Here is a 26,574-nt window from a genome sequence, read left to right on the forward strand (position 1 = left end):
ACAATAATAGGCAGTGGGCCAGATTTAGCCTGTTGGCCATAGTTTGCTCACTGTGATCTGAATTGAAAAACTTACCAGCATAAGTTGTTTACAGTATCATTTATATATCTATAATATGTATTATTCTACCTGTTCATTCTATGATATTGGTAATTTTTATTGAGTACATTTACTTTTGATGCAATTATTGATACAGATGTAGTTCAGTCCACCACTTTCTGTTTATTTGTAGTCATCCCATCTGTTGTTTTACTTCTCCTTTTTGCCTAATTAGGTATTTTTATTATTCCACATTTTCTCAACTAATAGCATCTGAGTTGTTCATTCTTCTATTATGCTCTTAGTGACTACCCTAAAGATTAAAATATGCACTTTGACTTACTTAAATCGTCCTTAAGTTAGACATTTTAACCAATTTCAAAATAATGCAAGATCTGTACAATAACTTACTTCCATTTACTCCCCTCCCACCTTTCACTCAGGTATTTTATATATTTTTCACTTCTACATATGTTTTAACTACCACAAGATGTTGTTTTTATCATTATTAACTCTTTCCAATGTTCTTCATTCTTCCTCAAGGCTAGTGCTTCTAACTGGAGATACTTTTCTTCAACATGAACTCCCATTAGTATTTTTTGCAGTGCTGGTCAGCTTGTGATGAATTCTCTTTGTTCTCTATCTATCTATCTATCTATCATCTATCTATCTATCTATCTATCTATCATCTATCATCTATCATCTACCTATCATCTGTCTATCATCTACCTATCTATCTATCATCTATCTATCTATGCATGCATGCACTCATTTATTTATTTCCTGAAAGACATTTCTGGGTAATATTTACTAAGCATAAAATTGTAAGTTGGACATTTTTGTTTTTTCCTTTCAGAATTCTTTCTCTTGGCCATTTCACCAAATTTGGGGTCTCATAATATGTGCCGAAATTTCAGCTAGTCATATCTTTGCTTCTCCAAAGATACTATCTCTTTTTTCCCCTGAGATTCTTTTAAGAAATGTTTTTCTTTAGTTTTCTGTACTTTGATTACAATAGTGCTGATTTTTTTCTCTCACATATATTATTGGGTATTTAAAGATTTCAGATTTGTAATTTGATGTCTTTTATCAGTCCTGGAAAATTATTGGTCTGTATTTCAGTATTCAAGCGTTGCTTCTGTCATTTCCTCTCCTTCTGGGACTCTATACACATTAGAACTTTTTATCATGTTCCACTTGTTTATGTTCTCCTCCAATTTCTATCTCTTCTCTCTGTATATCAACTCATATATTTTCTACTGACTAGTTCACTAATCCTTGGTTTTACTGTTTCTCGTATGTCATTAAACCCACCTATTACTTTTTTTTTAATTTTTAAATTATAATTTAATTTTTTAAAATGGATTCCAGGTCTCTGTTAAATAAGCCATCCTCCTTTTATTTCTTTAACATATTAATCACAGATATTTTAAAGTCTCTCTCTATTTGATAACTCTTGTTAGTGTTTAGCCAGGTAGTCCTTTTCTTCGTTGTTAAACATGACTCATAAATTTTAATCAGATGTAAAACTGTGTGGATGAAACGCTGTGGAGGCTCTGGATGATATTATTTTCCTTCAAAATAGGGAAAATTCTCATTTGATTGACAGAAAGATTTCGTCTTGTTCTTGTACAGAGTTTGGGTTTACAGATTTGCTATTACTCACAGAGTGTAACGCTTATTTCTAGAGTCTGGCCCTTCTGAGATATTTAAAAGAAACCAGAAGTGTTTGTCATATCCCTCTAACTATGGGATCCAATCCATCTCCCCAGCACTGGCAGCTGCTGGAATTTGTGCTTGGCTCTTTGGCCTTCCAGCTGCTGCTTTTTGTTTGCTTTCCTGGAACCTTCCCTGTGCATAGACAGCTCACTGGTCAATGTATGAGGGAAATCTATAGCAACATTTGAAGCTTTCCACCCTCACAATTTCCAGTTTCTCTGTCAGTTCCTGAATTGTGAAATTTATTTTCTCAGCCTAGTAAGTAAGAACACTGCTCTCTGCTTAAGGCTCTATTACCCTATGTGACCAAATTGGAAAGTAACTTCAGAGGAAACTAGGATGAACTTACCACTTACCCTGTGTTTTCCCCTCCTTTCAAAAATTGAAACGACCCAAATTTCTGCCTGCTTTGTTGCTCTCAAAGGCCTTCCAATAGTTTTTGCTGTTGTGGTTCATTATTTGTTCTTGTTCAGCTTTTATAGTTTTATATGTGGAGAAGTTAGTCTGATATAAACTATACTGTCATGCCTGGGGAACTGTGACCATGTAATATTATTGCTTATTTTTGAATAAGGGTAGAATTGGACCAGTTATGTTGTTATCAAAATTTTCATAGGGTTTCATAATGAAGACATATGTTAAAATCATGCTATACCAGTTTATTTGTGAGTTACACTGAACAGCTTTTGCCACACTGATTCCTATATACAGTCCCCCAATACCCTGCTTCTGCCACAGAATGGCAGACCTGAGATGGTCCTCTTCTGAGTCCATGTAGTCTGCTACTCTGAGATATAAAATATTGTTTCAAGGTGCTCCAGGGCTGAAACTTCCCCTAGCTCTTACATATTCTAGAAGGGAATTTTTCGTTGGGCTTTTCAAGGCTGTGACATTTATTTTAGAGAGCTTTACATTCTGTTCAATAGCTGAATAAGTAAGCATCTATTTTTAGCATTTCCTCTCATTTTGGTTCAGATTTCACTGAATTTGAAAATTGCTTTCTATAGCTTATTATTCACAGATGTGGTTAAATCCTAGTGTCATGTTAGATGGAGTTTTTAGTCTTTTTAGTGTTCTTATAAAATTGAGGTGAGTAAACACATCTGTTCTCTGTAACTTTAAACCTGTGATCATGAGATCTCTTTGAGAAGTAAAATGAGTAGGACTTGATGACTCATTTGAACATGCATTCCCATTGGGAGTGATACTGTCCCCAGAAGGGAATAACTGATTCTTGGTGAAGGTAGAGGGAACACAAAAATCTTAGATAATACAATGGTTAGTGGTCCTCCAAAGGCTTGCAGTGTATAAATAGTATGTCTCTAGTATTAAAATTTCACGTGGGGAGGGCAATTAGGAAAGGAACACCTAAAAGCTCCCTTAGGGAAATGATAATAAAAAAAGATTGAGAAACATTGAATTAGGAAGAGGACTGGGGAGAGGTAAAAATCTGGGTGGCTTCCAGTTTTTCGATTTGGGAACTGGGTGGATAATGGTGTAAAAAGCATATAATCATTCTGTTAAAATACTAAACAAGCCGATAATGTTTTCATACTTGTTCTAAGAAATGTCGTTTTACAAGTAACCAGTTAAAAATACATATGCTCATGTATTTCTAACCTATTGTAAATGCAACACATACAAAAACAAACGCATACTTGAACAAAAGCTGATATACATACTCAGTGAATACCAAAACATGAGAAAACAATTACTTACATTATGTATGGACCATAAAACTATATAAATGAGTCACAAATAATAAAGTCATAAAATTAAAGACGAATGCACACAAATGCTGCCTTGATATATCTGTTGTAGTTTACAAAGTAAGAAATGATACAACTAATTTGTTGTATTAGTGATTCAGAAAGTTTTGAAAATATTTCCACTAATTATAAGAAAATAGCATTATGCCATCTTGAGGATACATCAAGGTCTATGCTTTCTTTATTCATTATGCTGCATAAGCAGTATTTATACAGTTAGCAAATATCAATCAATCCACACTTGGTTATCATGTCTATGCTTTAAGACAGTCTAGCTGAAATCAAGGTAATCACATGTTAAAATGAGTAAAGAAACAAAGCTTTAAAAGATGATTTTCTAAGTGAATAAAAAAGATAAAGTAAAAATATACTTTAAAATTTTTACTATATTGCTTTAAATTGAACAGATATCAAGAGTAGTATAAAAAAGCATAGTATAAAGTCTATTAACTGTACAAGCTGAAGTAATGAGCTTGGAAATAATATATATTTCCCTGGACAATCTATATAATACTATTTAAAGCTAAAATGCTAAAAAACAATAATAAGTGTTTATCTCATATACCAAGTGTATAATAAACATAATATATAGTAGAAAAACATACCAACTAAGACCAATATGGAACATTCTACTAGTTTTCTTTTTCTTTGAAATTTGTTTTTTCTTAGTGTATTATACTGAAGTATCACTACACATTGCATAATCCTTCAGCCAAATTACGGTACTATCTGAATTTTAAAAATAGGTCATAACTAGAGAAGTAGAACCACATCTCATATTTTAATTTTCTCCTTGGAAGTAATAGCACTAGAATTTACTGTGCCATGTATTTTGGTTTACAATATGTTTTTAAAGCAGCAGTGCCTAGCTTCCTTTTTAAAAATAAACTACTTCACAGACTTCTGTTGTACTAAACAAATACTAGTAGAACTGCTTTAGTTGAAGTTGCTGAAGTCCTGCAGTCTAGGAATTCTCCTCCCCGTTTAGTTTTTCTCCTGCTCCTTGGATAGTTTTCTCCTGTCTATCAGGCAATTCTTGGAGACAATAAGGTTCATTAGAACACCAACAGTCCATGGGCATAACTTTGAAAACCACTCTAATAAAACTGAACTCTTCAAGTGTCAAATCCAACTGTTAAATTCATCCAACTCACCATGAAGCACTGTGAAGTGGATAAGTTAAATATTAGTAATCAAAATTTGAATTTTAAATGCTGTTGCACTATATTATGTGTCAGCCGTCTCTCATAACACATTCAAGGATGACTTAAAAGTATAAGGCAACTCATCTAATACTTCATACCATGTATGCAGTAACTGAGTTATAAAGCACAATGCTGTATTTTCAAAGTATTCTGATATACACTATTTCATTTTATTCTCAAACAGTCTGGTAAGGTAGGAGTGGCAGGTATGATTCACATTTTTCAGATGAATATACATTTAATATTATTATATTTGTATGAAAATCCACTAAAAACATAGGTCTAGGAATTATGTGTTTTATTTTATACTAGATAGTGTACAGCACCTGCATATAAGACGTAACCAATAAATGACTGGTGAATAAGTAAATGAATAAATGTATGACTAAGTGAAATAAAAAAATCAAGGTCTAAAGAAGTTGTACACTTGTTGAATGAAGCTCTCAATGTTGGTTAGTAAAAGTACTGAGACATAGCTGACAGAACCAAAGATTCACATCTGAGTCAAAAGCAGTCTTTAAGGGCAGGCTGGTAGTCTTCACATTGTCCTGGCATAGGAACTCTGATCACAAGATGCTGTTTACTCAACAATCACTAACCAGTCCCTTAACTTCAGGCTTACTTCATTCTTCTCCCTTATATTCAATATCCTCTGAGACTTCAGAATCTCTTTCTCAGTTTGAGCTGTATCTACCTTTACTTCCCACATTAGTTCTTCATTCTCCTGCTTCCATTACACCTCATGACTGAAATGGTCCTGTCTCTGCTGGCACACTCTTCTTTCCCGAAAGTTTTCCAGTTCTTGGCTCCCTTCACCATCTCCTTCTATGTTCCTGGTTGTATTTTTCTTAAGCCCCTTAGATATTGCTTCCAGTTCAACATCCAACTCTGTTTGCTCTGCCTTGGCATTTGCCCTCTAACTTGGGATAAAGTCTCCAGGGCCATGATCCTTCTTACTTTTCACACCTACATGTTTTTTCTTATTTATTAATTATTTTTAAATATTATCCTTTTCAAGTGAGCAAATTAAAACAATTAAAAAATGGTAACACATCAAATATGAACTATTTCTGGCAGTATGGTAGATGATATATTCTGATTCTAAAAAATCCTTTCACTTCCAAATGCCTAGTAATTATGATGGGAAAATTACAACAAATGCCTGTTAAAATACCAACTTGAGGTCACAAGAAAGAAAGGCGTATCTCCTTAGCCAAAAACGAAACGAGAACTAAAACAGGTCGGTAAGTGAATGATGAATCTTCGGAAACTTTCAGGTCTAGTGAGGAGTTAGAACTGAATCCTCATGAGTCAAGACCGTTAAAGAACAACAAGGAAAAACGTGTGTCTCAGTCTAAGCTCTCGCAGACCCTCAGTGGTGGCTTTCTAATGTACTTTTCTCAGAGAGGAGAATGATCCAGAATGAAGGTCTAAGATGCATCAAAAATGGTTAGCAAAGAAACTAGAATACATATGGCTTAATATAAGGCATTTAAAAAAATAACATGCGATAAGGGGAAAATGAACCAATCTATAATTAAAACATTGTTCATGAATATGCAAACGGAGGAGGGACAGTAGCACAGCGAAGCATATGACAGTCATTTTTTTTTTCCTAGGAGACAGTAGAGGTAATTATTAACTTTAAATTGACTACTTAACAAAATTTATATACTTGAGAAACTAGTCAGTAAAAATCACAGAAACTGCATAATTTCCAGTGTAATGGAGGGGGGAAATGAAAGAAAAATAATTCAATTAAAAAACAATCAGGAAAGAGAATAAATAGAATAAGAAAAATTAAAAGCATACACCAATATAGAAGTAATTCCAAGTCTATAAGAATCAAAATAAACGCAAATTGATAAGCCAGCCAATTAAATGATAGAGATTGTGTGGTCAGAAAAAAATTAAATCTAGCGATTTGCTGTTTATGCAAGTAAAACACATTGGTCATAGAAAAGTTGACACAAAAAGATGTGAACAGTGAATAGTTAGATTGAACACTAACTGAAAATAGCTTGTGTTATCATGTAAGAAAAACTGACTTTAAAACAAAATAATATTATAAGGGATAAAGAGATTTATTACATAATGATAAAAGGTTAAATCGCCAGAAAGGCAAAAGAGTTCTGAACTTGAACCTAATTAAGTAATCTCATATAAGAAAAAATGGACAGAATAATAAAGAAGTTGACAAATCCTCTTCATAGATTTTAACTGAGCATTTCAGTAAATACCAAATCAAATAGGCAAAAGAGTAGTAAAGCAATTGAAGTTCTGAACAGTGTGGATAATAAGCTTCATGTATTGGATATATAGATAACTCTAACTGAAGATTTTCATATGCTATCACAAAAATCCAAGGATTACTTTTGAATTTTATCCTGTATTCCCTTACCGAATTGGAGAACTGTGAAATAAGGGGCATTTGAAATTATTTTATATAACACTTTTCAAACATAACTGTAATATCAAGATTGACATTCCAGAAGATATTAACTTCTATATTTGTTATCACAACTTAAAATATAAAATAATTTAACCTATATTGTTTTAAAATCCTCAAATAAATAGAAGAACATTCCTTTCAGTATATGCTTACTGATTATTATGCCTACTGACAACAAATGCCAAATTTTACTAAATTTACCCTGCAAAGCCCCAGGCCAAGGGCAACTTCTGGGTGGTCGACATAAGCCTGATCCCAGCAGAGTCACTATGGTGGCAGAACACAGCCCTGTGCAGGTGCTGGCAGAACTGGGGTGCATGCGGAGCCTTCGCCAAGGACCTGGGGCCCTACTTGCTGCGAGATGCGCCCAGTCACCTGCCGCCACCCAATGAGGGCTTCAGCATCAACTCCCTGCTAGGGAACTCTGGGGAGGGGGCATCCTGGTCGGGGCTGGTGCCACAGAGCAGCCCAGCTCCTTCAGGCATGGGGAGCAGTGGGGAGGAGGTGGTGCCCACCCCACCCCTGCCCTCTTCTGAGAGGCCTCTGTGGCCCCTCTGCCCCCTTCCCAGCCCCATAAGAATGCAGGGGGAGGCTTCCCAGTAGGGAGCCACTGGGCCCTCGACCCTCTCCACAGAGCCTAGGGCCTGGTCTCTCCACTTACTGCAGGACACCTCAGTTCTTGGGTGGCTGTCCAGTGGGGGACACAGGGCCTCCCCCTGGGGGCAGCTGTTCACCTCCTACTTGCCTATCTACACTCCCAATGTGGTAATGCCCTTGGCACCACCACCCACCTACTGTCCCCAGTGTCTACTGTCAACCGGCCCTGCCTACTAGGGAGCAGCCTCTGAAACCTGAGGGCCCCAGGACTGCTCTGGGATCTAGACACCCTCTTCCAGGAGGTGCCACCCAACAAAAGCATCTATGACATTTGGGTCAGCCACCCTCGGGACCTGGTGGCTCCTGGTCCAAACTGGTTGCTCTCTTGGTGCAGCCCGTGAGGCTCCTAAGGCAGAGGCTCCTCCTCCCTCCACCTCCCATCCCCAGCTTGTTGATAGGGAGCCAAGGTCAGGAGGGTGTCTGCAACCACAACAGCCTCAAAACACCAGGCAGCAGCCTTGCTGAGCATCCACGGTATTTATTGGACTACCCCACGCGTGGCTGTGGCCAGCTGGGCATGACCCTGATCCTGGTCATGCCTCCGTTTCCCCTACACCCAGAGGCAAGGCTGGAGGAGCAGGGCTGAGCCTGGAATAGCCCTTGTCTCCTCTTCTCTGTCCACCACCCATCCATCTGTCACCAGGTGTCACCTCCCCTCCCGTGCTCCAAGCTGGAGGAGGGAGAGCCTAATGGTAGATCCAGCCTGAAGTCCTGCCCTCTCTCATCTGTCTGGGAAGGAGGTAGCACCTTTTTTGGGAAAAAGGTTAGGGAGTAGACTGGACCCTACATGGTCTTGGTAGTGGGGAAGATAACAGGAATTTACAACTTTTTGTTTTGTTTTGTTTATTTTAAAAAGAAGACAATAAAGTCCTTACACATGAGAGGAACTAAAAACTTTGCTGCTTATTATTACAACTTATATGTAAATATATTCTATCATTATAATTAATTAGCTGAGTAAACAGAACTATAAAAATTATGCAGATGTTAGTTGCTAAAAAATAAATAAGAAACAGTAATATATTAAGAAAAATTATTCCTCATAGTATTACCTATAAGGGCAGGGAACATTTACATCTGAAGGGCCCACAGTGCTTGTTCACAGGACTTTGATGCTTTTATGCTGATGTCATTTTATTCTTTATCATTCCAAACTATCCTCTCTCAGGTTTTTACCACAGGATTGACGATGGAAGCAAAATAATTCCATGTGTGTGTGTGTCTCTGTGTGTGTGTGTGTGTGTGTGTGTGTGTGTTTGTGTGTACTGCTGCATGTGTGTCTATGAGAATATGTAGACAGAAGAATGCATATGAAGGGATAACTAGTCTATGGATGTCAGAAGAGAAGACGTGTCACATCTTATTTTTTCTCTCTATTCTTCCTAATTATTCTAAGATCAAATATGTACCGCATATTGACAAATCACTGACATACAGTATGAGATTACAAGAAAAGTAGCTTTTTATGTTAGCTTAAGGGGAAACTTGTTTAACTATTAGCTGTAGTGCTTAAATTTACATAATCCACTTACATAAAATAAACTCTCAGTTTATATGGGTTTTAAACTACAAAGAAGGGAAAGGAAGCTGAAAACAAAAAAGTGCTTAGAGAAAATAGATTTATCACTAAGAAGTTTATTTGTACTCTTTTTAGGTCCACCCCTCTTCCCACCATCTTCACTGAATATGAAAATTCATATGAAGCAACAAAGGAAAAAAATCCTCTATCTTTTGCTTCTTGTCATGATATAGTCCATGCTGATTTGTTGAGTTGCCATGTTCTCCACAAAGTAACACTGGTTCCAACACACTACTAACGTAGTTTTCCCCATTCTCCTTGTACAAAATCATAGTCTCTTGTCATTGTTTTCCTATTCTTTCTAAAAGAAATCACACAGGCAAATTTTATAGGAAGATAAATTTTTGAAGAATCCTACTTCTGAAATTTTAGGAGAATGAAAATGAACTCACAGGTTACTCTATGCAATTGGTTAGTAATACAAATTCTATTTACTAGTAATACTTTAAAGCATAGGGCTCAACGTACTTGGCTCTACAGTGAATATAAACAAAAAATACTTCAAATTGTTTTCAGTGAATAAGGTAAAAAAAAGTCCTTGGTTATGTCCTATTTATTACATTCTTTGGTAATTCAATAGTTTTAAAAACATTCTATCTCATTAAGAATTCAATAAAAAGGAATCTATAAGGATACTTCTTACCCCTTGATCTTAGCTTAATATGGCTACATTCTTGAGCTCTTATAATTCTTCCTTAAATTTTAAAGAACCTTATATTCTTTTAGAGTCAGATGCTGAGAACACCAAAAGACAAAACATTTTCTACTAATACCTTTATCAGTTGAAATTGCTCACGTTAGATTATCAGAGTATGAAATTGTTAAATAACAGCAGGATGATTACTTTTAATTTGCTTCAACAATCAAGAGAGAATCTTCAAAATTCAGTTCATTGTACATCATCAAAATGTGCACTAACATCAGACTTTTAGAGTATTGCAAAAGTGTTTGTTCATATTTTTAACACTTATATTTATTGGACCTCTCATCAACCCCACAATTCCTTCGATTGTAATAAATATTTAGGTTACACAACTATAACTATATGAAACTTTGACTTCTGAAAACTAGTAAAGAACTAATACAAAACATGCTTTGTCCATAATCGATTTGCTTTAGTTTAGATAGCACTTGGATGTCTGGGGTCTTTTCCCTTTCAGCAGGGTATTTGTCTTTTAAGAACACAAAAGCACTACTGATGACTTAAACAAAACTGATGCAAATGCCTTTTAACTCATATAACATTAACTAGGGATGTCTATTTTGTTACCACATCCACTACACCCACATACACACACACACACCCATGTTGATTTATTTGTATAGCTGTCACACTATAATGACATTGCTGAGTAGTTGCAACAAAGACTGTTCTTCAAAGCCTGAAATATTTACTATCTGTCCCTTTACAGAATACACTTTCTGATGTTGGACTAAAGGAAGGGAATTTAATCATATTAGAGGAAACTACTACAAATGTGACTCAGAGTGATCTCTAAAATTGTGACTAGGGTTTTAAGCTGTATCTGATAGTAGTCAATACTAAACATTCTGTTGGCAATACTACATGGTAGTCGATAAATACTTAACCCACTATGACCTAAACCGTATTATAGAAAAAATATTCAGGAAGCTAGTTGTATTTTTATATCTCAGATAAAGATCCAGTTTATATAAACAGTATTGCCAACTCACCTGATTCTACCCCTGGGGCGCTCAGATTGCTCTGACATAAAGCTTGTGCTGCTGAGGCGTGAGGCACTGCTGGTTCGGGAAATGGCGGAAACATCACTGACATCACTATCTGATGATTTGGCAGAGACGTTATCACAGCTTCTGTACTGATCTTTATGTATGTTATACTAAAGATTAAAAACAAGAAAGTGTGAGCTCCATCATTAGATAATGGAAAAGACATAGATGGTGAGATGAATGACTACTAAGCCCACACCAAATAAAGGTGTACTTTCATAAAAGTAGCTGTAGTATCTAAAATAATCCAAATGCTACCATATGATTTCCAATATAAAACATTTCCAATATAAAAACATTATCCTTTGAGTGGTAAGAGATGGCTTATGAAAACTGAAATATAAATTAAACACAATCATTAAATGCTTGATTGGAAAAGTCATTAAATTATTTGTACACATTTAGAACCTCAAAAGTGTATTATTCATTTTTTTCTAGTACATAGCTTCTCTTTTTTGTTTTCGTTTTCATTCTTGTCCATTTTATTCACCTTCTACTCTAGTCAAAGTATAGGCTGAGCATTCCTAATCAAAAAATTCAAAATCTGAAGTGTTCCAAAATCCAAAACTTTTTGAGCACTGACATGATGCGCAAAAGAAATGCTCAGTGGAACATTTTGGATTTTCAGATTAGGATGCTCAACTGGAAAATATATAATGTATATAGAACAAATATAGCAAAATATGAAAAAATCCAAAATATGAAGCACCTCTGGTCCCAAGCATTTTGGGTAAGGGATACTTGACCTGTATAGACTGCTTCCACCTATATATACTTTTTGATACTTTGTAAAACTAGTCAATTTAGTTAAATACTTTCTAAGACATTATAGTGTCTCTAACGTTTCTTAAAAATATATCACTTTTCAAAAACAAGGGCTGATAGAAACTGAGCAAAGAGGCAGTGACTGGTCTTTACCTTTCTACTATGGCTTCATTAGACAGTTTCAGATTTAACCTATTAACTTAGTATCAAAAGTAGAATACTGGATCCTTATTAAAATTTCATTGTACATTATATCTTATATTCAAAGATGCCTTTAAATTTGTCTCTGATATTCATTTCCTAAAATTTTAGGAATCATCAAATGAAAGATTAAAATATATGAAGCTGTCAAAGCAGTTAATCTACTCTTATTTCTACTTCACTGTCTTATTGTGATGAACCACACAGTGAATAGCTTATGTATTACATATTATTTTTATATATGTTATAATTGTAATAAATAGGTTACATAACTATAAATAACTGAAAGATACCTAAAATCTAAGTAGTTTTCTTAGATACTGGAAGGTAAGATACTATAACTTCTTCTGTAAAACAAAATAACATATGGGTGTTTGTTTCTTAGCAAGCAATTTAATTTTAGATTTATGAGAAATAAAGTATGAAATATCAAATGTTTATTAAACCTGTAGAAAAAGTCATCTATCCTTTGTGATGTTCCATGTCAGAGGAATTTTAATGAATTTGAACTGTCTTGCTAAAACATACTAAATTAACTGATGCTACAACCTGGATTTACATGTACTAAAAAGAAGATTAGACAATAACACTTAAAAATTACCCCAGAGAAAGGTCTCATGTTTATTTAATAATTTCTTACATGAGAGAGTAGTTTAGGGCTGAAACATTTAAATGTGAGTTTTGTTTTTGTTTCTGGAGACAGATTCTCCCTCTGTTGCCCAGGCTGGAGTGCAGTGGTGCAATCCTGGCTCACTCCAACCTCCGCCTCCCAGATTTAAGCAATTCTCCTGCCTCAGCCTCCCAAGTAGCTGGGACTACAGGCGCACGCTGCCACGCCTGGCTAGTTTTTTGTATTTTGGTAGAGACGGGGTTTCACCGTGTTACCCAGGCTGGTCTTAAACTCCTGACCTCAGACAATCCACCCACCTCGGCCTCCCTAAATGTGAGTTTTATTTCTTTACCTCTCATGTGTATGTGTTGGTAAAAGAATTTCGTCTCAGGCATGAAAATAATTCCCAATATATAGGATATATATACAATTATTTTTCCCAAGGATTTTTCATAATTGTGTGATTTATCTCTCAAAATCATATGCCAAATTAGAATTCAAAGGAAATTCATGTTATTATATCTAAACTGAGCTATTAATATTTATATGATTTCATGTTTGATCTAAAATTAATGTGATTTAAGATAATGTATTAAAAGCAATGTGACAATATGGTTTACCAGCAAATTCAGTTATATTTAATAACATGATTCGAACACAATTCATTGTAATCAGATCTGTTTTAAATTTACAGAGTATATGTGCTAAAAACTCAATTATGTTCACAGAGTAGAACCTGAATTTAACACTGTTGCTGCGTTACAAACACAACTCCTATTATTATTGGTTTTTTGAAACACTGTGCTAAAAGAGAGATGCTATGTAATTATTGTCTCCAAATGTATTGGAATGATACCTTGCCCATGACAGAATACGAAATAATCCCTGTTTTGGGTGTTAGCATTGTGCTGATACCCAGAGCAAATGCTCCCCTTATTTGATATTTGACAATATTAAGCAGTGTACACTAAAGCATAAAGGTATGTGAAGGTATATGAAAATATTTTTCCAACTAAAATATTTTTAGTTGGAAATAAGCCAAAAAATGGCTTTACTTAAGCCATCTTTTCTTCAACCTTTTTGTATACAGACCTTTGTTATTCCAGAAAGTGGACAAAAAGGGATTTCAAAAATTATGTCATAATAATTTTTTTTATATTGAGACAAAGAACAATCTATCATTCTGATATGATATCCCAGTTTTATTCACATTGATTATTTGAAGAAAGTGAAATACTTTTATATTCACTTTTAACTAATATGTTAACATTTTAATCACTTTGAATTTCATCAGGCATGATCTGTTAAATTTTGAATGTAACAATGTAATATTTTAATGGAAATACATAAAATATATTTTGAGGAACATAATTCCTCAGAAGGAATTTCTACTGATCCTACAGAGGGGAAATAAGTCACTGATGTGAGAGAAATAATTAAATACTACTATTTTTAGAAGTAAGTAATAATAAACCCTCTTCAGCTACCTACAAAACCCATCACATCACTCTTGGTTGCTGTTCCTGGGTTACAGAAACATAAACATTGTTTAAATTGTGAATGCCTAAATGTGAATTCACCTCTAATTATGAATTTCACTTCTTCATTAAGGCATGCAACTCTGCATACCACCAATAAAAAAAAAAAAAAATAGAATGGTGACACATTTCAAGGATACCTAAGCAGCATTGTTGTGCTTTTTCAAAAGCAAAGTTAGTCCTAATTCCTTACTCAGGATGGATGTTAGGGTCATTTAGTCTTCTAAAAGATGTACTAGGTTTCAAAAAGCATCTCAGGAATTATAGTTGTCTGACAATGTTTTGCCCTGAAGAAAAGTCCAGTTCTACTAGTGGTTGGTTAAAAGTATTTGAGAATAGTTAACTAACTTTGGCTTGGCATAAATTTCAACTAAGGTTCGTTGCTTCATCCAAAATGTCAAATGGATTAAGATGCTAAAAAAGAGTCAGTAACAGAATAAAGTTCAAAATTTAATCAATATAAAATTTGTGCCAATACTGGGTCTTAATTATAGCCATAAAAATAGATCTTTGTAAAACAGTTATAAAATATTTGATGTAGAAGAATAAAAATGAAAAAGATAATTTCTCAAGTATATGCAAAAGGCTTGAATTAACAAAAATGGCTACTGAAAACAAAAAATTCTATTGTATGTGTTAGTATATAAATATTAGAGATGTGGAGAGTATTTTATCTTCTACTTGACATATAAGAAAAGGTTAATCATTTGTTTTATCTTATATAATTTCCTATCCTATATTCTTATAAGTTTTTAAAGCTACTGTATCTTTGATCTCATATTTAGTTATTATAATTTTATTTAACATAGTAGTATCTATTCAGTAAAAGCCATAGTACTATATCTGAAAGTAATAGGTTTTAAAATAGTCAAATGCAATGAGAGGAAAACAAAAAGGGTGCCTATGCAAAGGAGGGAGGAAAGATAGAATATGCTAATTTAATTTTTATGTAAATTGAAAGCCACATGGAGACCTTGGAATCAATCTAGAGTAATGTGTTCATTTCAATGATATAAGTAGAACAGTCATACCCTAAGTCCCAAATCCATTGTTCTAGGCCTCTTCACTATACAGAGAGGCTCTACTAATTTTAATACAAATTTTAATTAATTACCTCTTTGATTCTGAGCCCCAGTTTTCATAAATTTGGTAAATAAGTGAGCTGGAGTAGAAGATTTTGAGATATTTTCAAGTTTTTAATGTTATGAGTCAGAGAATTTGGAGTCTGCACACCTACCTTTGGTTTACTATGACTATTAGTGGTGGTTTAGACTTCTGAGTACTTCATTTTGTCGATTTTTTGGATCGACTAATGATTAGAGTCCCAGCTCAGGATGATCCAGAAAGGCTTTCAGTATTTTACCCTGATTCTTTACTTGCCTCTTTCTTGTTTCCTAGACTGGCTCTACCTCTCCTTGCTGTTCTATTTGACCTCATCCTTTGAAATAAAGCTAAGAAACTGATAAAAATTTCCAGCTTAAAAGGAGCATTTCCAGTTTAAAGAAACTTTCAAATAACTGCATCCAACTGTAGAGGGAAAACAAAACCCCCAAATACCCTGCCTTATAATTCTTACTGCATTTGTAGTAAGAAAACAAAAACAATGATGATATCTATGAAGACAGATAAGTAGGCTGATTAGGTGGTAATACCATAAATAAGTTGCAGACAAGATAAACCTGTACAGAGCTGAAATAGGCAATACTATGGGACATCAAGTTATTTTGCTTACCATCTTTTTGGTAAGACTCTTAGGGAGTTGGGCATCACTGAATCACAGTGACCCTCCACACTGTCTCATTTGGAAGCTCTTCTGCATCTAACCTAACATGTAAAGTGATAGACTGTATCAAACACACATGACTCCATGGTAGTCTTGGTGATAAATCATATTTTGTAGCCACCACTTTTTATTTTTATTTTTTTATTAGTCACAGAATATCTGGAAAGATAATGAACAACATACACTGCTTAAAAATAAGTAGGTTTTTCTAGGTCCATATTTCAAGCTAACAATATTAATTTAGTGTAGTTTTATTTACTTTTGATTTCTAATAGCTTATTACTTCCAAAAGAGTTTGTTGATATTAAATTACAACAAAAGTCAACCTATAATGGCTGCTGCTACTTTTGTAGTATTCTATAAAGAAAAAAGACTTTTAAATAAACCAGATAATATATTTAAAATTACTTCATGAAGAACAAAAATCTATGCTATTTTATTTAAAATTATCAGATATTAGCAGTTTATAAACTCCTTAGTGTTTCCTTAGAAAATATTATTGAAATAAAAATTAAATGCTTATTGGCACTTGAAATTGTAAATTTCAGCTTCTAGAAGTTTGAAATCAGTTACTTTTCTTACTAAAGAGACAGCAATAAGAAATCTCATATCACATAATTTTTATCATTCACAAATATCAATAGTCAAATATCAATTCAAAGTTGTATTTAAGACTATAAATATATACCTTAATATCTTAAATGGAATATTTAAATGATGTTCAAGCAACAAAATGGCTTCATATATCTTGCTTATTTATGTGAATTTGACTAATGCTAATCAATCATTAAGTGATTTTAATATCCAATATTTACATATTTTTAGAAAAAAATCAAATCCAAGTTAATATTTCAATGAAGTTATATCACACGAAAATATCAAGAGGAAAGAGTTTTTTTTTTTTTTCTGGCTTTGGTAGAAATTATGATGCAGGACTATCATTTAGTGATACCTTTTCTTTTTCTGTTTTTTTAGATGGAGTCTCGCTGTGTCACCCAGGCTGGTGTGCAGTGGTGCGATCTCGGCTCACTGCAACTTCCGCCTCCCAGGTTCAAGGGATTCTCCTGCCTCAGCCTCCCAAGTAGCTGGGATTACAGGCGCACACCACTACGCCCAGCTAATTTTGTATTTTTTAGTAGAGACAGGGTTTAACTATGTTGGCTGGTCTTGAACTTCTGACCTTAGGTGATGTGCCTGCCTTGGCCTCCCAAACTGCTAGGATTGCAGGCGTGAGCTGCCGTGCCTGGCCCAAACGATACCTTTTCTTATAGAATTCGGTGCTTTCTAATCCTGCCTGGTACACACACTACACATTTTTAAAAGGGAAACTATTTGTTGGATACTACTAATTTTACCTTGGAATATTGCTCGCGATCAAGTTCTTGACTAGAACCAGACCCTGTTGTCTGCTTAAATCGATGCACTTTCATTTTCATCTGTCTTGTTCGCTCCTCCACTACTAAGCTTGCTGCAAAAACACATAATGGAAGCCTATTAAAACACGTGAAGAACCTTTCAGGAACTGAATGGTTTAAGATTTCAATGCTTTTGAAATGACTTCAATTAAATAAAATTTAGAAATAACACGTGATTAATAAATTAAACAAAAATGCAGAATATACAGTACTAGCAACTGTTAATCTAAAGATGAACATGATTCAAATTACACAGAATGGGGAACGTAAATGTTAGTAACAAAATATACTCTATTTCTTGATTTTATCTGAAATATTTTCAATTTCCTTCATAAATGATTATGTGAAAGCAAATTTAATTGCAAAAATATGTTTTCAATTTAAACAACTGTTTGTTGCATGTACATATATAGAGAAAACAAGTATGCATACTTAACACATCGCACATATATGCACATGCTTACATGCATGCACACACCCACTTAACACCCTCAGCTAACGGTAGTCACCTAAAAATTGTTTTAATTAATAAGTATCTACTTTATTGAGGCATTCTTATAAATCTTTAATTTCTGTTAGTGGCTTCTCATGACTATTTCCCAGTCCTTAAAATGGACTTACTAAAAGATTAGCTCACTATTCCTTATGGCTATATCTGGACCACATAAATGAAATTCGTAAGCTTGAAAATGAATACATGACTTTTAGCCCTTTAATTTATAATATGTAAAGAATGCTTTTAAGCTTTTATTAATCTCCTAAGTAGCAGAGGAGGGCAAGAATTGCAGCCTTTGATAAAGTGTGAATTATTCTAAGTTAGAGTCCACCATCAGCAACATCACTTCAAAACCTTGCCTTTAAATTTTGCATTTTTACAAATGATGGAGAAAGAAACAACTAAGGTACAGTCATGTGTAGGGTAAACGATTCAAAAGCTTATACCTATGTTGTATGAGACCTACGTTTACTTTATACAACATTTGCCAACTTCCCAGACAACTCAACCTCTGCAACAAGTATTCAGATTTTTAAGTTGTAGGGCTGTGTGTGTGTGTGTGTGTGTGAGGGTGCGCGTGTGTATGTATGGAAAATTGCTTATTGGTCACTGATGTACTGGGAATTTCTGCCAAGAGACTAATGGTTTACAAGTTAATGGAAATGTTGATATGTCTGATTGACTTGGCTGCTGATTTTATCTCTTACAAGGAGTTCATAAAGACATTTGCTGACAAATTTTTTTCCATTTCAATGACTAAATGTGGCCTATCATCCTTGATTATAAAACGCAAACACACACTTTAAAAAAAGAAATAAATCTGTAACTTTTACTGTGTTCAAGTGCAGACCAATAGCCCAAAAGATAAGAATATTTGGAATTTGTGGCTAGGTGTTTTAATCATACTTTTATCACTAAATTATAAAATATTTCACTTTGTTTAAATTCAGTAAATTAGATAACCAATCGCAAATCCCTAACAACCCTTAGTTATGCAAACTAAGCAATGATACACCCCTGCTTTAATAATGTTAACTTCAGAGATAATAAATGTTGACTATTGTTACCAGTACAGGATAGTTCAATGGAGAGCTTGAGAAATGTGGTTCACAAATTCATTACTTGGCAACATATAAGGAGTTAAAAGGAGTATTATACAGTAAAATGCTATGTAAGAGTAATTAGAGGGGTGGAGCCAAGATGGCCGAATAGGAACAGCTCCAGTCTACAGCTCCCAGAGTGAGCGAGCAGAAGATGGGTGATTTCTGCATTTCCATCTGAGGTACCGGGTTCATCTCACTAGGGAGTGCCAGACAGTGGGTGCAGGACAGTGGGTGCTCGCACCATGCGTGAGCCGAAGCAGGGCGTGGCACTGCCTCACTTGGGAAGCGCAAGGGGTCAGGGACTTCCCTTTCCTAGTGAAAGAAAGGGGTGACAGACGGCACCTGGAAAATTGGTTCACTCCCACCCTAATACTGCGCTTTTCCAATGGGCTTAAAAAATGGCACACCAGGAGATTATATCCCGCACCTGGCTCGGAGGGTCTTATGCCCATGGAGTCTCACTGATTGCTAGCACAGCAGTCTGAGATCAAACTGCAAGGCAGCAGCGAGGCTGGGGGAGGAGTGCCTGCCATTGCTCACGCTTGATTAGGTAAACAAAGCAGCCAGGAAGCTCGAACTGGGTGGAGCCCACCACAGCTCAAGGAGGCCTGCCTGCCTCTGTAGGCTCCACCTCTGGGGGCAGGGCACAGACAAACAAAAAGACAGCAGTAACCTCTGCAGACTTAAATGCCCTGTCTGACAGCTTTGAAGAGAGTAGTGGTTCCCCGAGCATACAGCTGGAGATCTGAGAACCAGCAGACTGCCTCCTCAAGTGGGTCCCTGATACCCGAGCAGCCTAACTGGGAGGCAGCCCCCAGTAGGGGCAGACTGACACCTCACACGGCTGGGTACTCCTCTGAGACAAAACTTCCAGAGGAACAATCAGGCAGCAGCATTTGCGGGTCACCAAAATTCACTGTTCTACAGCCACCGCTGTTCTGCAGCCACCGCTGCTGACACCCAGGCAAACGGTCTGGAGTGGAACTCTAGCAAACTCCAACAGACCTGCAGCTGAGGATCCCGTCTGTTAGAAGGAAAACTAACAAACAGAAAGGACATCCACACCAAAAACCCATCTGTACATCACCATCATCAAAGACCAAAAGTAGATAAAACCACAAAGATGGGGAAAAAACACAGCAGAAAAACTGGAAATTCTAAAAAGCAGAGCACCTCTCCTCCTCCAGAGGAATGCAGTTCCTCACCAGCAATGGAACAAAGCTGGATGGAGAATGACTTTGACGAGTTGAGAGAAGAAGGCTTCAGACGATCAAACGACTCTGAGCTACAGGAGGAAATTCAAACCAAAGGCAAAGAAGTTAAAAACTTTGAAACAAATTTAAACGAATGTGTAACTAGAATAACCAATACAGAGAAGTGCTAAAAGGAGCTGATGGAGCTGAAAGCCAAGGCTCAAGAACTACGTGAGAATGCAGAAGCCTCAGGAGCCGATGTGATCAACTGGAAGAAAGGGTATCAGTGATGGAAGATGAAATGAATGAAATGAAGTGGGAAGGAAAGTTTACATAAAAAAGAATAAAAAGAAATGAACAAAGCATCCAAGAAATATGGGACTATGTGAAAAGACCAAATCTACGTCTGATTGGTGTACCTGAAAGTGATGGGGAGAATGGAACCAAGTTGGAAAACACTCTGCAGGATATTACCCAGGAGAACTTCCCCAATCTAGCAAGGCAGGCCAACATTCAGATTCAGGAAATACAGAGAACGCCACAAAGATACTCCTCGAGAAAAGCAACTCCAAGACACATAATTGTCAGATTCACCAAAGTTGAAATGAAGGAAAAAATGTTAAGGGCAGCCAGAGAGAAAGGTCGGGTTACCCACAAAGGGAAGCCCATCAGACTAACAGCGGATCTCATGGCAGAAACTCTACAAGCCAGAAGAGAGTGGGGGCCGACATTCAACATTCTTAAAGAAAAGAATTTTCAACCCAGAATTTCAAATCCAGCCAAACCAAGCTTCATAAGTGAAGGAGAAATAAAATACTTTACAGACAAGCAAATGCTGAGATTTTGTCACCACCAGTCCTGCCCTAAAAGAGCTCCTGAAGGAAGCACAAAACATGGAAAGGAACAACTGGTACCAGCCACTGCAAAAACATGTCAGAATGTAAAGATCATCAAAGCTAGGAAGAAACTGTATCAACTAACGAGCAAAATAACCAGCTAACATCATAATGACAGGATCAAATTCACACATAACAATATTAATTTTAAATGTAAATGGGCTAAATGCTTCAATTAAAAGACACAGACTGGTAAATTGGATAAAGAGTCAAGACCCATCAGTGTGCTGTATTCAGGAAACCCATCTCACATGCAGAGACACACATAGGCTCAAAATAAAGGGATGGAAGAAGATCTACCAAGCAAATGGAAAACAAAAAAAGGCAGGGGTTGCAATCCTAGTCTCTGATAAAACAGACTTTAAACCAACAAAGATCAAAAGAGACAAAGAAGGCCATTACATAAAGGTAAAGGGATCAACTCAACAAGAAGAGCTAACTATCCTAAATATATATGCACCCAATACAGGAGCACCCAGATTCATAAAGCAAGTCCTTAGTGACCTACAAAGAGACTTAGACTCCCACACAATAATAATGGGAGACTTTAACACCCCACTGTCAACATTAGACAGATCAATGAGACAGAAAGTTAACAAGGATACCCAGGAATTGAACTCAGCTCTGCACCAAGCGGACCTAATAGACATCTACAGAACTCTCCGCCCCAAATCAACAGAATATACATTTTTTTCAGCACCACACCACACCACACGTATTCCAAAATTGACCACATAGTTGGAAGTAAAGCACTCCTCAGCAAATGTAAAATAACAGAAACTATAACAAACTGTCTCTCAGGCCACAGTGCAATCAAACTAGAACTCAGGATTAAGAAACTCACTCAAAACCGCTCAACTACATGGAAACTGAACAACCTGCTCCTGAATGACTACTGGGTACATAACGAAATGAAGGCAGAAATAAAGATGTTCTTTGAAACCAATGAGAACAAAGACACAACATACCAGAATCTCTGGGACACATTCAAAGCAGTGTGTAGAGGGAAATTTATAGCACTAAATGCCCACAAGAGAAAGCAGGAAAGATCCAAAATTGATACCCTAACATCACAATTAAAAGAACTAGAAAAGCAAGAGCAAACACATTCAAAAGCTAGCAGAAGGCAAGAAATAACTAAAATAAGAGCAGAACTGAAGGAAATAGAGACACAGAAGACCCTTCAAAAAATTAATGAATCCAGGAGCTGGATTTTGAAAAGATCAACAAAATTGATAGACTGCTAGCAAGACTAATGAAGAAGAAAAGAGAGAAGAATCAATTAGACACAATAAAAAATGATAAAGGGGATATCACCACTGATCCCACAGAAATACAAACTACTATCAGAGAATACTATAAACACCTCTATGCAAATAAACTAGAAAATCTAGAAGAAATGGATAAATTCCTCGACACATACACCCTCCCAAGACTAAACCAGAAAGAAGTTGAATCTCTGAATAGACCAATAACAGTCTCTGAAATTGTGGCAATAATCAATAGCTTACCAACCAAAAAAAGGCCAGGATGAGATGGATTCACAGCCGAATTCTACCAGAGGTACAAGGAGGAGCTGGTACCATTCCTTCTGAAACTATTCCAATCAATAGAAAAAGAGGGAATCCTCCCTAACTCATTTTATGAGGCCAGCATCATCCTGATACCATAGCCTGGCAGAGACACAACAAAAAAAGGAATTTTAGACCAATATCCTTGATGAACATTGATGCAAAAATCCTCAATAAAATACTGGCAAACCAAATCCAGCAGCACATCAAAAAGCTTATCCACCATGATCAAGTGGGCTTCATCCCTGGGATGCAAGGCTGGTTCAACATACACAAATCAATAAATGTAATCCAGCATATAAACAGAACCAAAGACAAAAACCACAAGATTATCTCAATAGATGCAGAAAAGGCCTTTGACAAAATTCAACAACGCTTCATGCTAAAAACTCTCAATAAATTAGGTAATGATGGGATGTATCTCAAAATAATGAGTTATCTTGGACAAACCCACAGCCAATATCATACTGAATGGGCAAAAACTGGAAGCATTCCCTTTGAAAACTGGCACAAGACAGGGATGCCCTCTCTCACCACTCCTATTCAACGCAGTGTTGGAAGTCCTGGCCAGGGCAATCAGGCAGGAGATGGAAATAAAGGGTATTCAATTAGGAAAAGAGGAAGTCAAATTGTCCCTGTTTGCAGATGACATGATAGTATATCTAGAAAACCCTACTGTCTCAGCCCCAAATCTCCTTAAGCTGATAAGCAACTTCAGCAAAGTCTCAGGATACAAAATCAATGTACAAAACTCACAAGCATTCTTGTACACCAATAACAGACAAACAGAGAGCCAAATCATGAGTAAACTCCCATTCACAATTGCTTCAAACAGAATAAAATACCTAGGAATCCAACTTACAAGGGATGGGAAGGACCTCTTCAGGGAGAACTACAAACCACTGCTCAGTGAAATAAAAGAGATACAAACAAATGGAAGAACATTCCATGCTCATGGGTAGGAAGAATCAATATCGTGAAAATGGCCGTACTGCCCAAGGTAATTTATAGATTCAATGCCATTCCCATCAAGCTACCAATGACTTTCTTCACAGAATTGGAAAAAACTACTTTAAAGTTTGTATGGAACCAAAAAAGAGCCTGCATCACCAAGTCAATCCTAAGCCAAAAGAACAAAGCCAGAGACATCATGCTACCTGACTTCAAACTATACTGCAAGGCTACAGTAACCAAAACAGCATGGTACTGGTACCAAAACAGAGATATAGATCAATGGAATAGAACAGAGCCCTCAGAAATAATGCCGCATATCTACAACCATCTGATCTTTGAGAAACCTGACAAAGACAAGCAATGGGGAAAGGATTCCCTATTTAATAAATGATGCTGGGAAAACTGGCTAGCCACATGTAGAAAGCTGAAACTGGATCCCTTCCTTACACCTTATACAAAAATTAATTCAAGATGGATTAAAGACTTAAATGTTAGACCTAAAACCATAAAAACCCTAGAAGAAAACCTGGGCAATACCATTCAGGACATAGGCATGGGCAAGACTTCATGTCTAAAACACCAAAAGCAATGGCAACAAAAGCCAAAATTGACAAATGGGATCTAATTAAACTAAAGAGCTTCTGCATGGCAAAAGAAACTACCATTAGGGTGAACAGGCAACCTACAGAATGGGAGAAAATTTTTGCAACCTACTCATCTGTCAAAGGGCTAATATCCAGAATCTACAATGAACTCAAACAAATTTACAAGAAAAAAACAAACATCCCTATCAAAAAGTGGGCAAAGGACATGAACAGACACTTCTCAAAACAAGATATTTATGCAGCCAAAAAACACATGAAAAAATGCTCATCATCACTGGCCATCAGAGAAATGCAAATCAAAACCACAATGAGATACCATGTCACACCAGTTAGAATGGCGATCTTTAAAAAATTAGGGAACAACAGGTGCTGGAGAGAATATGGAGAAACAGGAACACTTTTACACTGTTGGTGGGACTGTAAACTAGTTCAACCATTGTGGAAGTCAGTGTGGCGATTCCTCAGGGATCTAGAACTAGAAGTACCATTTGACCCAGCCATCTCATTACTGGGTATATACCCAAATGATTATAAATCATGCTGCTATAAAGACACATGCACATGTATGTTTATTGCGGCACTATTCACAATAGCAAAGAGTTGGAACCAACCCAAATGTCCAACAACGATAGACTGGATTAAGAAAATGTAGCACATATACACCATGGAATACTATGCAGCCACAAAAAAGGAAGAGTTCATGTCCTTTGTAGGGACATGGATGAAACTGGAAACCATCATTCTCAGCAAACTATTGCAAGGAGAAAAAACCAAATACTGAATGTTCTCACTCATAGGTGGGAATTCAACAATGAGAACACATGGACACAGGAAGGGGAATATCACACTCTGGGGACTGTTGTGGGTGGGGGAGGGGGGAGGGATAGCATTAGGAGATATACCTAATGTTAAATGACGAGTTACTGGGTGCAGCACACCAACATGGCACATGGATACATATGTAATAAACCTGCACATTGTGCACATATACCCTAAAACTTAAAGTATAATAATAATAAATTTCAAAAAAAAGAGTAGAAACTGAGACAGTTACTGAAAAATGTGATTTGTATTTACAAAAGACACATGCAATATAGAAACTGTGAAAATATCTGCTCTCTGTCTTTTGCCTATAGTGTGAGTTCTTCTGGGTACATGCTCAATCATCTGCTTTGAGTTTTGAGTAAGTCAAATGGACTGCAAATTTAGTTCTGCTCTATAATTAAAGCTTAAAGCAACTCAAAACAATCTCAATTTGTAATAAAAACAGACTTAAATGGTGTTAGCTTAACTATTCTCATAAAATGATATTAACTTTATTTAAAAATATGTTGACATTGATTAGCCCACAGCTTTGCAGCCTCTACTTTTAGTGCCATGTAATTTTCAGGGTAGATGGTTACTTAGACACTGATAATTATATCCCAATAGCTATGGGCCAGAAGCAGTCTGACACAGATCTAGGGAGTGAACCTTGCTAGGACAACACTTCATTTCTCTAAACATTAATAGGATTACTTAGCTTATGCTACAGCTGCATTTAAATCTTTATTTGCAAAATGTAAAACTAAATCATAAAAAGACTGGTAATATAACTAAAATGAATCTAAAAATGGTTCTAAATGATTTCATTTTACCTTCCTCAAATCATTACTATACTATATTTACTCCCAATGAAGTTAAAACTGACTTTATTTAATCTGTGAAAGTAAAAAAAAAATCTCCAAATTAACATTATGATTCAAAATAATGAGCAGACTCCCTTGACTCTCAATCAAAGATGTAGTTGCTATGCTATCCTCACTGCTTGCTCTCGGATTCCAACAACAAAACCAAAATGCTAATAGCTTATCATTATTTACTTGTAGCAAAAAGCCAGATAATTACATAATATCACACACATTTTTTTAGTACTTTTCATTATTTCCCAATGACATGTGCCTTAATGCATATTCTGAAATAACTGTTTATACAAGTTAATGTGCTTCAGTAAAAGTTTTTTCATAATCACTGAAAAACCTTCAGTGTAAATTCTTTAACTTTGCTAAAGAGTTTACATGATTTCCATGTTTATTTTTCAACTATATATCTAGAATAAAATGACATTATTTCTGTATTACAGATGTGTCAAGCCAAATATTAAGACAAATTTATAAAATAAGATAATTACCACAAATTTGAACCAGAAGGCACGATTCCAATAAGTTATATGATTTATATGGAGAATAGTAGAAATCATTAAAAGTTAATTGAATTCTTGAAATGTGACTGT

At 35.8% G+C, this 26,574-nt stretch overlaps 1 protein-coding gene and 1 pseudogene across 50 annotated transcripts in view; one reads left to right on the forward strand and one right to left on the reverse strand.

Moving 5' to 3' along the window:
• RIMS1 (regulating synaptic membrane exocytosis 1) overlaps window positions 1-26,574 on the reverse strand; it is a 515,539-nt gene that overhangs the window by 82,068 nt on the left and 406,897 nt on the right. For 42 of the 50 annotated variants that reach the window (XM_032153372.2, XM_032153417.2, XM_032153391.2 and 39 more), the window contains 2 exons: window positions 17,425-17,537; window positions 11,116-11,282 (listed from right to left, as the gene is read on the reverse strand). The exons of the other annotated variants lie outside the window; for them this stretch is intronic. In XM_032153372.2, coding sequence (XP_032009263.1) covers window positions 11,116-11,282; window positions 17,425-17,537 — 280 coding nt within the window. Of the gene's footprint in view, window positions 1-11,115; window positions 11,283-17,424; window positions 17,538-26,574 lie in introns of those variants that run through there. 50 annotated transcript variants of the gene reach the window in all.
• On the forward strand, window positions 7,383-8,242 carry LOC116474356 (forkhead box protein H1-like; annotated as a pseudogene).

This window comes from Hylobates moloch, unplaced genomic scaffold, assembly GCF_009828535.3.
Source record: "Hylobates moloch isolate HMO894 unplaced genomic scaffold, HMol_V3 SCAFFOLD_2, whole genome shotgun sequence".
Classification (NCBI taxonomy): domain Eukaryota; kingdom Metazoa; phylum Chordata; class Mammalia; order Primates; family Hylobatidae; genus Hylobates; species Hylobates moloch.